General features: G+C 38.6%; 2 protein-coding genes across 3 annotated transcripts in view; one reads left to right on the forward strand and one right to left on the reverse strand.

Annotated features, from left to right (window-relative positions):
• mmut (methylmalonyl CoA mutase) overlaps positions 1 to 1,019 on the forward strand; it is a 31,865-nt gene extending 30,846 nt beyond the window's left edge. Inside the window, exon 12 of the mRNA XM_043687512.1 lies at positions 536 to 1,019. Coding sequence (XP_043543447.1) covers positions 536 to 664 — 129 coding nt within the window. The 3' untranslated portion in view covers positions 665 to 1,019. The remainder of the gene's footprint in view (positions 1 to 535) is intronic.
• Positions 1,020 to 5,025: 4,006 nt separating this feature from the next.
• LOC122543791 (protein downstream neighbor of Son-like) overlaps positions 5,026 to 13,102 on the reverse strand; it is a 46,206-nt gene continuing 38,129 nt past the window's right edge. The window contains exons 6-9 of one of the 2 annotated variants that reach the window (XM_043682580.1): positions 12,959 to 13,064; positions 8,554 to 8,673; positions 6,274 to 6,460; positions 5,026 to 5,304 (exon numbers count right to left, since the gene is read on the reverse strand). In XM_043682580.1, coding sequence (XP_043538515.1) covers positions 5,107 to 5,304; positions 6,274 to 6,460; positions 8,554 to 8,673; positions 12,959 to 13,064 — 611 coding nt within the window. In that variant the 3' untranslated portion in view covers positions 5,026 to 5,106. Of the gene's footprint in view, positions 5,305 to 6,273; positions 6,461 to 8,553; positions 8,677 to 12,958; positions 13,065 to 13,102 lie in introns of both variants that reach the window. The other variant, XM_043682572.1, reaches the window with a different exon arrangement.

A 13,102-nucleotide genomic window follows, 5' to 3' on the forward strand; every position in this document is an offset into this window, starting at 1 on the left:
CCTGAAGAAGGGCTAATGCCCGAAACGTCGATTCTCCTGTTCCCTAGATGCTGCCTGACCTGCGCTTTTCCAGCAATACATTTCCATCTCTGATCTCCAGCATCTGCAGACCTCACTTTCTCCTACAAGTCCAACCAACTCAATCTCTGTCATCTAGTCTTTCCCTCTCCTCATCAATGAAGTTGTTTGTTTTCCTCTAAACTTCAAGTTCCATTTTCTAATATTTGTAACACAGTTTCCTGTTAGTGCTCTGAAGTGGAATATGGGATATGGGCCGGGTGCTGGCAGGTGGGGCAAGATTGGGTTGGGATATCTGGTCGGCATGGACAGGTTGGACCAAAGGGTCTGTTTCCATGCTGTACATTTCTATGACTCTATCCTATACAAGGGAAAGTACATAATTCTGCATACCCATAATGAAAAAATCTTTAATAAGAAAATGTTAAAATTCAGCATTGTCATTTTGAAGTTGGGATTGGGTGACTATGTTTCAACAGAAAATAACAGTGCTAACATTTTTTTTAAATTCCTCTAGGATTATGACATCTTATACAAGTCAGGTGTTTGCAGCATCTTTGGCCCAGGTACCAGAATTCCAGTTGCAGCACTACAGGTGCTTGCTGACATTGAAAGAAATTTAGTCAAGAGGCAGCAATCAATGTGAATGTCACCTTGGAAATGAACAAATATGTTTTACTTTAGAGATATGCTATGAAAAATCTTTGTGTCAATCAAAAACAATTTGTAATACATTTGTCTTCTGTACTTTCTGGGAAAGTTTGTAGAATATCAATATCTTGTAACCAAATATCTCAATTCACTTACTGGGGAAATCTATAATCATATATTCAAGCTTTTACAAAGTTAATAACAGTGTAAATGCCAGACTCTCAACTAAATATCTGTTTAATGCCTAATGTTGATATGATTTTGGAATTCAGTTGCATTTGCATGATTAATAAGTGAATGGTTTGTTTTATGACCTGTAGAAAAAAATAAAATTATTTTTGTGCAATTTTTCTATTTCTACTATGTGTTTAATAGTATCAGTAACAGAAACCTAGAAAAAAATGTGCTGGTACTTCCAATGAAAGATGTTGCTGTTGGGGGTGGTGACCTAAATTTGGGAAATCAGCATTTGGAAATGATTAGGGTAATTATGAGGAGTGATAAAGATATTATGGGTGGGAGTGGTGTATAGATCCTCTAACAGTAACCATGTAAGACAGGGTATCACACAAAAAGAAATGGAAGCTGTCAGAAGGGTGTAGTGAGTATCATGGGGATTTTAATTTGAATTTAATGGAATTAGCTTTATTGTGTCATACTTGTAAGTGTAAAGTTTACAATTCGCCACTTAATGGCTCCATCTTAGGTACAAAGATACTTAGGTATAAATTCTTCAGTACAAGTTCTTGGGCAAAAAAATTCGAAAAATTAAAAAAAATCCAGCATTGCAGATCATAGGAATATGTTAGAAAATAAGAGAAATAAATATTTCCGAACAATGGTCCTTCCAACCCAGTCCACACTGGCACCTAAAAGCCTAGATGAGGAATTCATACACTTTTTTTTCTCTGTGCTTGTTTCCTAGAACAGTACGTTCTGGCAGCAAACTGAGACTAGGCTATACTAGACCTGATATTGACCCAGTAAGACACGATGAATTAATGTCCTTAGTGAAGTCTCCCCAAGGTAGCAATGATCAATTGAAATTTGCGTACTGTTTGAGAAAGAGAATGGAGTCTAAAACTAACACTGTAAAGATAAATAAATACAATTATAAAGGCATGAAAGCAGAGCTAGGAAAATTTGAACTGGTAACTTAAAAGATTGATCAGTACAGATACAGTGGCAGACGTTTAAGGGGATATTTCAGAATGCACTGAAGCGGTAAAAAGATTGCTGATTTTTATATTCTGTCCAAAGAGCAAGATAACTAAAAATATAAAGACAAAGTCTTTCTGCAGCTACTTAAAATACAAAAGTTAACAAAATGAATGGTCTATTGGAAAATGATTCCAAGAAACTGATAATAGAAATTAAGGAGATGGCAGATGAATTGAACTGTTGATTTGCACTGACCTTACCAGACCTTTATTAAACAATGATACTTGGTGGTTTAACCTGTGGGTCACTGCCTCAGGCAATGGGACAAGTTGAGAGGGAGAATCCTTCATGATAACCTCAGTCAGTGCAGGAATTGAATCCACACCGTTAGCAGTGGTCTGCATTGTAAACCAGCAAACTAGCTGCAATTATGGTGACAGACAGATTGCACAAAGCGTTTGATGGATATACCTGGGACCAAGCTTGTATGACTGTCCTGTGCAGTGTTGAGCTTAAAATTCTTAGTCATGCACAAGGGTACGTACTGAGGTGGGGCATGGCAGGTCATTTATCCTTTTGCAGCATTGGAGCCAGGCACTCTTGAGCCACACACTGGCCCTGACCCTCCACAAACATCTGTCCAGGCTGTCGTCTTCAATCGGGATCATCTCTTATTACAACTGCAACATAACTTCCAAACTTCTATACTCAATGCCCTGACTGATGAAGGCCAGTGTTCCAAAAGCCTTCATCACTGCCCTGTCTACCTGTGACTCCACTTTCAGAGAACCATGCACCTGAACTCCAAGGTCCCTCTGTTCCACTACTCTCCTTAAGGCCCTAACATTCACTACAAAACTCCTGCCTTGATTTGACTTCCCAAAATGCGAGACCTCACCCTTATCTCCATTTGCCATTTCTCGGCCCACTTCCCCAGCTGCTCAAAGTCTTGCTGTATTTTCTGATAACCTTCCTCACTGTCCACAATACTGCCTATTTTAGTGTCATCTGCAAACTTACTAATCATGCCTTGTACATTCTCACCCAAACCATTGATATAGATAACAAACAGCACCAACCTGAGGCACTCCTATTTACAGGCCTCCAGACTGACAAGCAACCTTCCACTATTACCCTTTGCTTCCTACCATCAAGCCAATTGTGTATCCAATTTGCGTGCTAGCCCTGGATTCCATACGATCTAACCTTCCAGAGGAGCCTACCATATGGAATCTTATCAAAGGCCTTAGTGAAATCCATACAGACTACGTCTACTGCCCTGCCCTAGTCAACCTTCCAGGTCACTTTGTCAAAGAATTCTAACAAATTTGTGAGGCATGATCTCCCACTCACGAAGCTATGCTGACTACTCCTAATCAAACCCTTTCTTTCCAAATGCATTTCTATCTTATCCCTCAGCACCTTCTCAAGTAACCCATCTCAGATGTTAGGTTTACTGGTCTATAGTTCCCAGGTTTTTCCTTGCAGCCTTTCTTACAAAAGGCACAATACCTCCAGACTTCTGGGACATCACCCATGGCTAACGATGCCCTTCTCTAACTTTGACCTTTTCTGCATATCAATTGTAATTGATCCACAGTTCGTTGTCTTATTCTGCAGTTGTACGCTTCTTAAAAACTAGATTTTTGACAAGTCATTTTTGTTAGTCATCTGTTTTAATATTTCTTTATATGGCTCGGTGTCAGTGTCATTTTGTTTTATAATTTTCTGTGAATTGCCGTTGAAAGTTTCAAAATGTTACAGGTGCCGTGTCAATACAAATTCAATATTTCTATCTTCTTTCAATCTCCATATGCACCACATTACGACCTAATCAACACCTTATTTTTTCATGAATTCTCTACCATTTTCAACCTAAGTGATACTCTGAACTAATTGGTGCTGGAGTGGTAATGATACTGGACTAGTAATCAAGGGAATTAGATTAAAGCTTTGAAAGCGTGGATTTCAATCCCATCATGCCACCTGGTGGAATTTTACTTCAGTTAAGAAATCTAGAATATAACCACTAATGTCAGTAATGGTGCCATGAAACATCAAATGATTGTTGTAAAAACCTATCAGATTCATTAATGAACGAAATTTGCCAAACTAAAGTATTTTGACCAACATGTAATGGCAGGTCAATTGACAGTAATATGGTTGGCTGCCTCTGAAGTGGTATAGCAAGCCACTCTGTTCAAGACACAATTAGGGATAGACTACAAATGTTGTCCCTACCACTGATACCCACATCCAGTGAAATAATAAAATAAAACTTTGGTTCCCCAATAAAAGAAAAATTACAATATGTGAAAATACTCTATTCACATTCATAATTTTAAGGGTGTAAAAAGCTATTTTAATTTTTCATTGCTTTAATAAAATTTGGAAAAATTCTGGAAAAGAATTTGCAACTGAATGTATAACAAGCAGTGTCAGTATGAAATAATTAGTCAATTAAACAATATGTCTTATATATGCACATTTAATCAACAAGACAATTAAATAATTTGCAAGTTGCAATATTTGTCATGGACCAAATTTGTAGCTTATGTAAAAACTGTTAGGAATTACACAGTGACCCAAAATTATTGTGCATACAGCATTAAACATACATAATTAATGTTTGTTTATTCCTGCTGACATCATTTAAGATTATTGTGCACAAATATAGATAACATTTATTTTTAAATCTCCAAATAAGTAACAGTTAATTTAATGCAATATAATTGCAAATAGTAAGATTCCCTGCACTGCACCCAGACTTTGCTAATACCTCATTTTTTTTCCTGTTAGTCACTGGTTAATACACAATATAAATATAACTCAGTACATTATATTGCCATAATCAAATTAGACTATAAAAGGAATATATACATATATATTGACATGACTGATCAGTATTGTGCCAGCTACAGAAAAATGTACTTTCACATTAATAGTGAAGTTAATCTTCACAAACTAATTGGGTATTAGTGAATGAAATGGGTGCTAAGTAAGGACACAAGGGATAATTCCAGCCTGAAAAATGCTAAAACAAATTCTTGAAAGCCAAGCTTACCCACATGACAAATCTACATCTTTAAGATTGTTACTACAGTTAAATTGTAGCTATACTTATTTTCTGTTACAATTCCCTTAATTTTGGGAGTAGCTTGGGCATTGAGCAATGATTTGAGTTCTGAAGAAACACAGAACTGTTTGCTGGAGATCCACAACAGTATAACTACTTCTGATATAGCGATGACAACAAACGTAGTGTTTCGATTTTGACTAACTAGAAAAATGAACATTGAAGACAGAGGTGCACTCCTGGACATTAACAACATTCAATGTTCCACCATACCCGTTGCACTGCAGAATATGATTGATATAGTCCATAGAGTGTGGAAGAATGGGACCTGTGATCTCTAAGCTGTAAGAGTCTATAAGACCATGACAACCCTGGACTTTTCCACAAGTATTAGAAACCTACAAGAGGAGAAAAATTGAAAAATTCTGGCATTAATTGTTATATATTATATACATTAAACATTGTGGAATGTTTTCATAAGATTTATCATATAGGTTTCACTGTGATGTTTAAACCCAATACTACAGTAGTACAGCAAGAAATAAATTTGAATACTCTTGCCCTCGCTAAATCTACTAATTGCAAGTCAAATAGGAATGCTCAAACCACCCCTTGAGTGAGGCAGGGTTAAACTATCAAATTTGCAAAATTTCTATCCCTAATCACTGTGAAAATACCAACTTCCCTTTAAAATGCTGGGACATTTAGGAAATCCAAATAACCAGTTCCAGCCTATACTGTAAAATATAAATGCAACCACACCTCTTGAGATTTTGGCAATGACTTAAATTTCATGACTGATGGAGCAAACAAAGAGAAATTAGTAGCAAGTGCTTCATACAGGTTGTCCATCAGCCAGTTTTCTGCTATGATTGGCCAACCTCCTACAGCACTTCCTACGGTCTTCCAATCAACTACTCTGCACCCCCTGCCCAAACTAGCACCAGTGTATCCCATTTACTATCTTCTAAAGCCCTCAAAACAACCTTTTGCTTTCCCCATCTACAGCCAACTGTGGAATCTAATTGGGAAAGTTTCAGAATCTTTGAATCCACAGGAATCTGGCATTTCCCAGCTTGTTGCCCCTCATCTCCCATGAACAGAGAATCAATCTATATCTCTGCAGAGTTCAAAACAAGAGCTGACTGCAAAGTATATTTCAGTTTTGCAACTAGAATCAAAGCAAGATGATAACAACTACACACACCTTACCTTAGATTCTACCTCAAAGTAAATCCTAGATTTGAAATGAGCATTTTTTGCTAAATAACTAAGTGAACTATAACTTTTCCAAACATGTTTTATCAGATACTGTTGTTTGGTTCAGACCTTTAAAGCATTTTTCAGTTCATGGAACAAAAACTTACCTGGAGCAACTGTAGAGTTGCTCCGGGGAAGGCCACAGGGCAAAGCAGTGTGGGTGGCAGCCCTCGTTGTACACCCTCTTGTGCAACTATATGTGATGAGTTCATTAGAAAAGTTATTAAGGATTCTGTGTAGGATCCTTCAACTGCAACCAGGAATTTCAGTTGCATATCCTGATATCCCTCATGTCTGATCAGAATAAATTAAGGATAAAACATTGAATATTAAATTATTGTATACTACCAGGAGAGTATTGGAATAGCTTACTTGCATAATTGGCTTTAGAAATCATATTGTCACTTCATTTTCATGTTTTTAGCACATTGATGCTTGTACGTGACAATGAAAGGGTACTTATACATAATTCTGTATCATTGAAAACAGAATGAATGCATCAAAATGTGGTACATATTGAATCCATTATAGAAATTTAGAGAATGGAAAGATGCTATTTGACCCACTGCATCCACTCTGGCTGAAAAGAAGATGATCCAGCCTAATCCCATTTTCCAGCTCTTGGGCTTTGGTTTTATAGTTTCAAATTTGCTTCCAATTACCATTTAAAGGATGACGGTTTCTGTTTCTATTACCCTTTCAGACAGTGAGCTCCAGATTTCCATGCAGAGACACATACATACCTCATGCATCTTCTGGGTCTCAGCTTGCTTTCATAACGCTGACTCATTGGCAGCTTCCAAGTAAGCACAAAGTGTCTGTGTCCTTCACTTTGCCTCCTTAGTATATACTCTCTGATTTCAGCACTGACCTTTGGGCTTCCAGCCTCTTTGGGGCTCGCATTGCTTTTTTAGGGCTCCATTCTGAACAGTCAGCTTCAGTGGCTTGCATTACCTCTTAATACAGAGCAAGAAGCAGGCAGCTTTTTAAGGTGGAGAGCACTGAACAGTGAAGGGAATGGACATGCCATTGAGCAGCTCTGTATTATGTCATTATCGCAAGGACAGCGTACGCCAGCACTTTACACAGCAAACACATTGTATGTCCTTCAATCAAATGGCCAGTCGTACAAGTCAAAGTGGAACAGTCCTTAGTGGGGTGAAGGGGAACTACACTTAGTTAGGAGCTACTGAAACCATCAGTAAAGGTGTTTGTCCAATTCCAGTCCAGGGGATTGACACGGTCAGTCAAGTATTGGTCCGACCAGAGACAACCCTCCGGATTTCCCTCTTATACCCCTTATAATCCTCAAGGGATTCACTTGATCCTAGCTATCTATACCTGACATATGGCTCCTTTCTCTTGACCAGAGCCTCAATATCTCTAGTCATCCACTAATCGCTACTCCTAACAACCTTGCCCTTCACTCTACAGGAACATACTGTCTCTGAACTCTTGTTATCTCACTTTCGAATGCCTCCCACTTGCCAGTGATCCCTTTGCCTGCAAACAGGCTACCCTAATTAACTTTGTAAAGTTCCTGTCTAATACCGTCACAATTGGCCGTGCTCCAATTTAGAACTTTAACTTATATACAAGGCCTATCCTTTTCCTTAACAATTTAAAAACTAATACAATTATGGTCACTAGTCCCAAAATGTTCCTCACAGATATCTCAATCACTTGCTCTGCCTTATTTCCCAAAAGGTCAAGAGTTGATGAATGGAAATAATGCATGCAATAGCGAAGGTACAGTGGCCCTGTGAATACAGAAAGCAGAGAGAAGGTAGTACTTACCCGTTGGGCAAAGCATAAAACCATTGACCTCCTTCTTGTACTGTTGGTCATTCCTTTTCACCCGGGATACATCAGTGACTGATCCTGCAATCTGTGTATAGGCTGGTTGCGTCTGATGCTGTGGACTCCTGTGACAGTCTGTCGGATAAAGAATGGTGCTCCTCTCCAGGACCACATCCACCACCTCAATGTCCCTGTCATGCGTGTAGGGGCTCAAGCACAGTCATTTCTGGTTTGCAGCACCATTGGTGTCACCAGCTTTAAATATGGCAGAAAGCCGGAAGGTCCTAGCAGTGAGCAAGCAATTTTTGCACGGAGAAAAGTGGCTTCATGCTTGGGGACTATCTCTGGAGAAAATGAAATTCTACCCTTCATCCTCTCAGAGTATCCTAGAGTTTAGTGAATAATTTATTCTGTTTCACCTTCAATTATTTTCTAAACTGTGCTCATCAAGACATCTGGCTTCTGTATTACTCCACGATATGAATTATCTAAAATGGTGACTGTTAACAAGCTGGATACCTGTAGTCTTGCCACTTTTTGACGCTTTGCTCAAAACTAAACCGCCATCGAGAAGTTGAAAAGGATACAGATAGCATTCGGATGACTCTGATGTTGGAATTTCTTCCTGAGGTTCTGTCTTTATGGGTGGAAAAGACTTCTGTGCACGTGAGTCAATCACTGTTTTTTTGACATTTCTGATATAATTTCTACTAAAAAAAAGGAAATTTTATATACATTATATCTGGCCAATAAAGGAAATTGCCAGTTAAATTATCTAAAGGCTAAACATGCAGATTCCAGCAGTGCGCACCCAGTCTTTCACCCCTTGGAGCTGTTTAAGTAAGTAAATGCCATATAAAAGTTATAGACTCATGTTGTACCTGCCACATTGTTGTTTGTCACTCTTGGCTATTTTGGCTATATCTACATCGACATGTGCATGACTAATAAAGGCCAATCTGTTCCTCCTTTATGATTAGATGAAAGATAAAAATATGGTCTTCTGACATAAAGAATACTACCTGAAAATTGCTTTTCTGTCAAAACATAATACCAAATGCTAATATTATGTAACAACCATCGTTGAGGCCATCACTATTTTTTTTCATTGTCTTCATTTTTGGTTTGGAACTGTGAGTTGAAGTTGAGAATTGAAGTTTGAATAGCAGCTTGTTTTATAATGAGGAATAAACAAAAGCCTTATGTTGCTTGTTGGGAACAGGCCTGGGAAGATAAAGCAGGTTAATTACTGCTGTAAGGACACTGTAGATGATTTGACACAGAGATGTTATTATGATCAGAGACTGATTGGATGATGAACTGGTCAATCAAGGCAGGTCAGGTACTAGCCAGCCAACCACACAAAGTTAAAAAAGAAAGAACAAAGAATGAACTGGCTCTGGATTTTTGAGCAGGAGGCAGTTTTTGCTGTAAAAGCTACCAGACTTGGAAGTTTTTTCTTGGTTTTGCTCTCTCTAGTTTTTCTTATTACGACTTGTTGAACAGACTAAGAACTCTAGTCTGTAAGAAATAAGTAAAAGTCAGACATCTGTGAAAATTGTTCACATTGACCAGTGACTTTGGAATTCAAGATATACAATTCTACCTATCTATAACATACCCATCATTAAAAGTTTTCATGAAGACCTAATATTCATTGTTCAAACAGTTATCGAACTGGCAAATTACATGTTATTTTCTTTTTTAAATTATCCCCTCATTATCTGCTCATGAAAGGTTGGGCTTAGATTGTAGATTTTAATGACATTGCCTAATAGGTTGTATTCTGCTAAAGTTACAATCTAAATTATCAACTGTTGGTTAATAAATAATAAGTTCTAAACTTGGTGTCCAAGACACAAATTTTGTAAAATCCAGTTAGGACAAATTGAGCAATTTTGAGGGTCACTAAATGCTTTAGTTTCACTATATTGCAAATCCAGTGATAACAAAAGACATCTGAGCAGAAATTAGGCCATTCAGCCCATCGAGCCTGCTCCGCCATGCAATCAAGGCTGACAAATTTCTCAACTCCATTCTCCCCGTAACCCTTGATCCCCTTAACACTTAACAACCCATCTATCTCAGTCTTAAATATTCTCAATGATCTGGCCTCCACAGCCTTCTGTGGTAATGAATTTCATTGATTCACCACTCTCTGGCTGAAGAAGTTTCACGTTATGTCTGTTCCAAAGGGCTCTCCCTTTACTCTAAGGCTGTGCCCTCAGGACCTAGTTTCTCCTACCAATGGAAACATCTTCCCAACATCTACTCAGTCCAAGCCATTCAGTATTCTGTATATTTCAATTAGATCCCCCCTTATCCTTCTAAACTCTGAGTATAGACCCAGAATCCTCAAACATTCCTCATATGTTAAGTTTTTCATTCCTGGCACCATTCTCGTGAATCTCCTCTGAACATGCTCCTTCTGGAGATATGGGGCCCTAATCTGTGCACAATACTCCAAATGTGATCTGACAAGAGCCTTACAGAGCCTCAGAAGTACATCCCTGTTTTTATATTCAAGTCTTCTTAAAATAAATACCATCATTGCATTTGCCTTCCTAACTACTGACTCAACCTACAAGTTTACCTTAAGAGAATCCTGGACTAGAATTCCCAAGTCTCTATGCACTTCAGATTTGTGAGTTTTCTCCCCATTTAGAAAACATTCTATGCGTCTATTCTTCCTAGATTCTGGATTAGAGTGGTGCTGGAAAAGCACAACAGTTCAGACCTGCAATCTTCTTCCAGACCTCTCCAACCCCAACCCCTCTCCGGCCTATCACCCTCACCTTAACCTCCTTCCACCTATCGCATTCCCAACGCCCCTCCCCCAAGTCCCTCCTCCCTACCTTTTATCTTAGCCTGCTTGGCACACCCTCCTCATTCCTGAAGAAGGGCTTATGCCCAAAACGTCGATTCTCCTGCTCCTTGGATGCTGCCTGACCTGCTGCGCTTTTCCAGCAACACATTTTTCAGCTTTATTCAGCTGTAATACAGTTATCTCTGATTCTATCTTCTCCCTCTCAAATCGTAGAGGAAATTCCATCATATTATGATCATTGCGTCCTAAGGGTTCCTTCATCCTAAGCTCCCTTATCAAGTTTGCCTCATTGCACAACACTAAATCCAGTATTGCCTGTTCCCTCGTGGGGTCCACCACAAGCTGCTCCAAAAGGCCAACTCGTAGACATTCCACAAATTCCTTTTCCTTCAAAACCACTAACCTGATCTTTTCAATCCACCTGCATATTGAAATTCCCCCCATTATCACTGTAACTTTGCCATTCCTATACATCTTTTCTGTTTCCTAGTGTATTTTGCACCCCAGCTCCTGATTACTGTTTGGAGGCCTGTACCTCCAACTAATTTTTTTGTTTTATCTTTGTGGTTCCTCAATTCTACCCACACAGATTCTACACCATTTGATCCTACTTTGTTTCTTACTATTTATTTAATATCATTTCTTACTAATAAGGCAACACCACCACCTTTGCCCATCTGCCTATCTTTTCAATAGGATGTGTATCCTTCAATATTCAGCTCCCAAGCCTGATCCTCTTGCAGCCACCTCTCCGTGATGCCCACCATGTCATACCCGCCAATTTCAATCTGCGCCACAAGCTTATTTACCTTATTCCTTATACTACATGCTTTCAGATATAACACCTTCAGTCCTGTATTAACCGTCCCTCTTCTCATTGTCATTCATTTGTCCAATGTGCTTGAAGCTTGATTGTTCACCTTTTCCATACACTCTGTCCAATTTTTATCTGTGCTGGAGATTCTAATAACCTTCCCTGAGTTCTGCAGTCTTACCTCCTCCTTTACTTAGGGTTTTGTAATTTCCCCTATAACTGAACCCTCCTCCCTCCATTTAGTTTAGAGCAATGTTTACAGCCCTTGTTATGCAATTTGCTAGGATTCTGGTCTCAGCACAGTTCATATGAAGACGATCCCATTGGAACAGGTCCCTTCTTCCCCAATGTCAATGTCCCATGTCCCATTCATGGGTGCCAATGTCCCATGAATTCAAACACATTTCTCCCACACCAATCTTTCAGCCATGCATTTACCTGCTTAATCTTATTGGCCATGTGCCAATTAGCTTGTGGCTTAGGTAGTAATTCAGAGATTATTACATTTTTGATTCTGCTTTTCAATTTAGCTCCTAGCTGTTCATACTCCCTTAGTAGAACCTCTGCCCTAGTGTTATCTATTTGTTGGTACCTATGATAGGGAGGATGACTGGCATGGCTTGCTATCCCTCTGTTGCAACGCCATCCTGTGTAGCCTTCTCACATAGTCCTTATTCACTATAATGGACAGAAAATTGTGAAGGTCATGATTCAAACAAGTGGCTGCATGCCTACATTCCTGATACGTGTTCACATAATACTATTCTAACTCAAATTTTGTAGCCCAGACTTAAAAGCATAGAATAAAAGAGCAGGAATACACAATACAGCCCATCAAACCTCCTCTGCCATTTAATGTGATTTTGGGCTTCAACTCCATTTTTTCACCTGCTCCCCATATTCTTTGATTTCTTGAGAGGTCAAAAATCTGTATTTTTCAGCCTTAAATATATTCAATGATGGAGCACTTACAACCCTCTAAGGTAGGGTATTTCAAATATCACAAGTGAAAACATTTCTCAGCTCAGTCTTAAATGAGTAGCCCCGATCATGAAACTGTGTTTCTTGTTTATTTTTAAGTCAGATCACCTCTCATCTACATAAGGCACGAAGGCATGTAAAGCTCAGCCCTCTATTTTGGTTCTTTTACATGTATGGGCAAGTGAAAAGAACGTTGTTCATATTCCAGTTCAGGAGAAAGTGGAAAAACTGACAAACCATTTTTTTGGCCTCAACACATTGCTATCTACTAATATAGAGTAGCTATATTTGGGGCAGCAATAATGCAAATACATTGTAATTGTTAAAGGAATTTCATAAAAAACTATTAGTTATATACTGAGCTACTTACAAATGAGCTGGTGTAAGATGTACTGACCCACATCCATCTGATGAAGAAAGGTTCACGTGAACATTTTCCTGAGAATTCTCAACTAAATATGTTGAGAACACAACTTCTGCAAAACATGGAATACATTCAATGACAAAAAGATCT

Source organism: Chiloscyllium plagiosum, chromosome 3 (genome assembly GCF_004010195.1).
Source record: "Chiloscyllium plagiosum isolate BGI_BamShark_2017 chromosome 3, ASM401019v2, whole genome shotgun sequence".
Lineage (NCBI taxonomy): Eukaryota > Metazoa > Chordata > Chondrichthyes > Orectolobiformes > Hemiscylliidae > Chiloscyllium > Chiloscyllium plagiosum.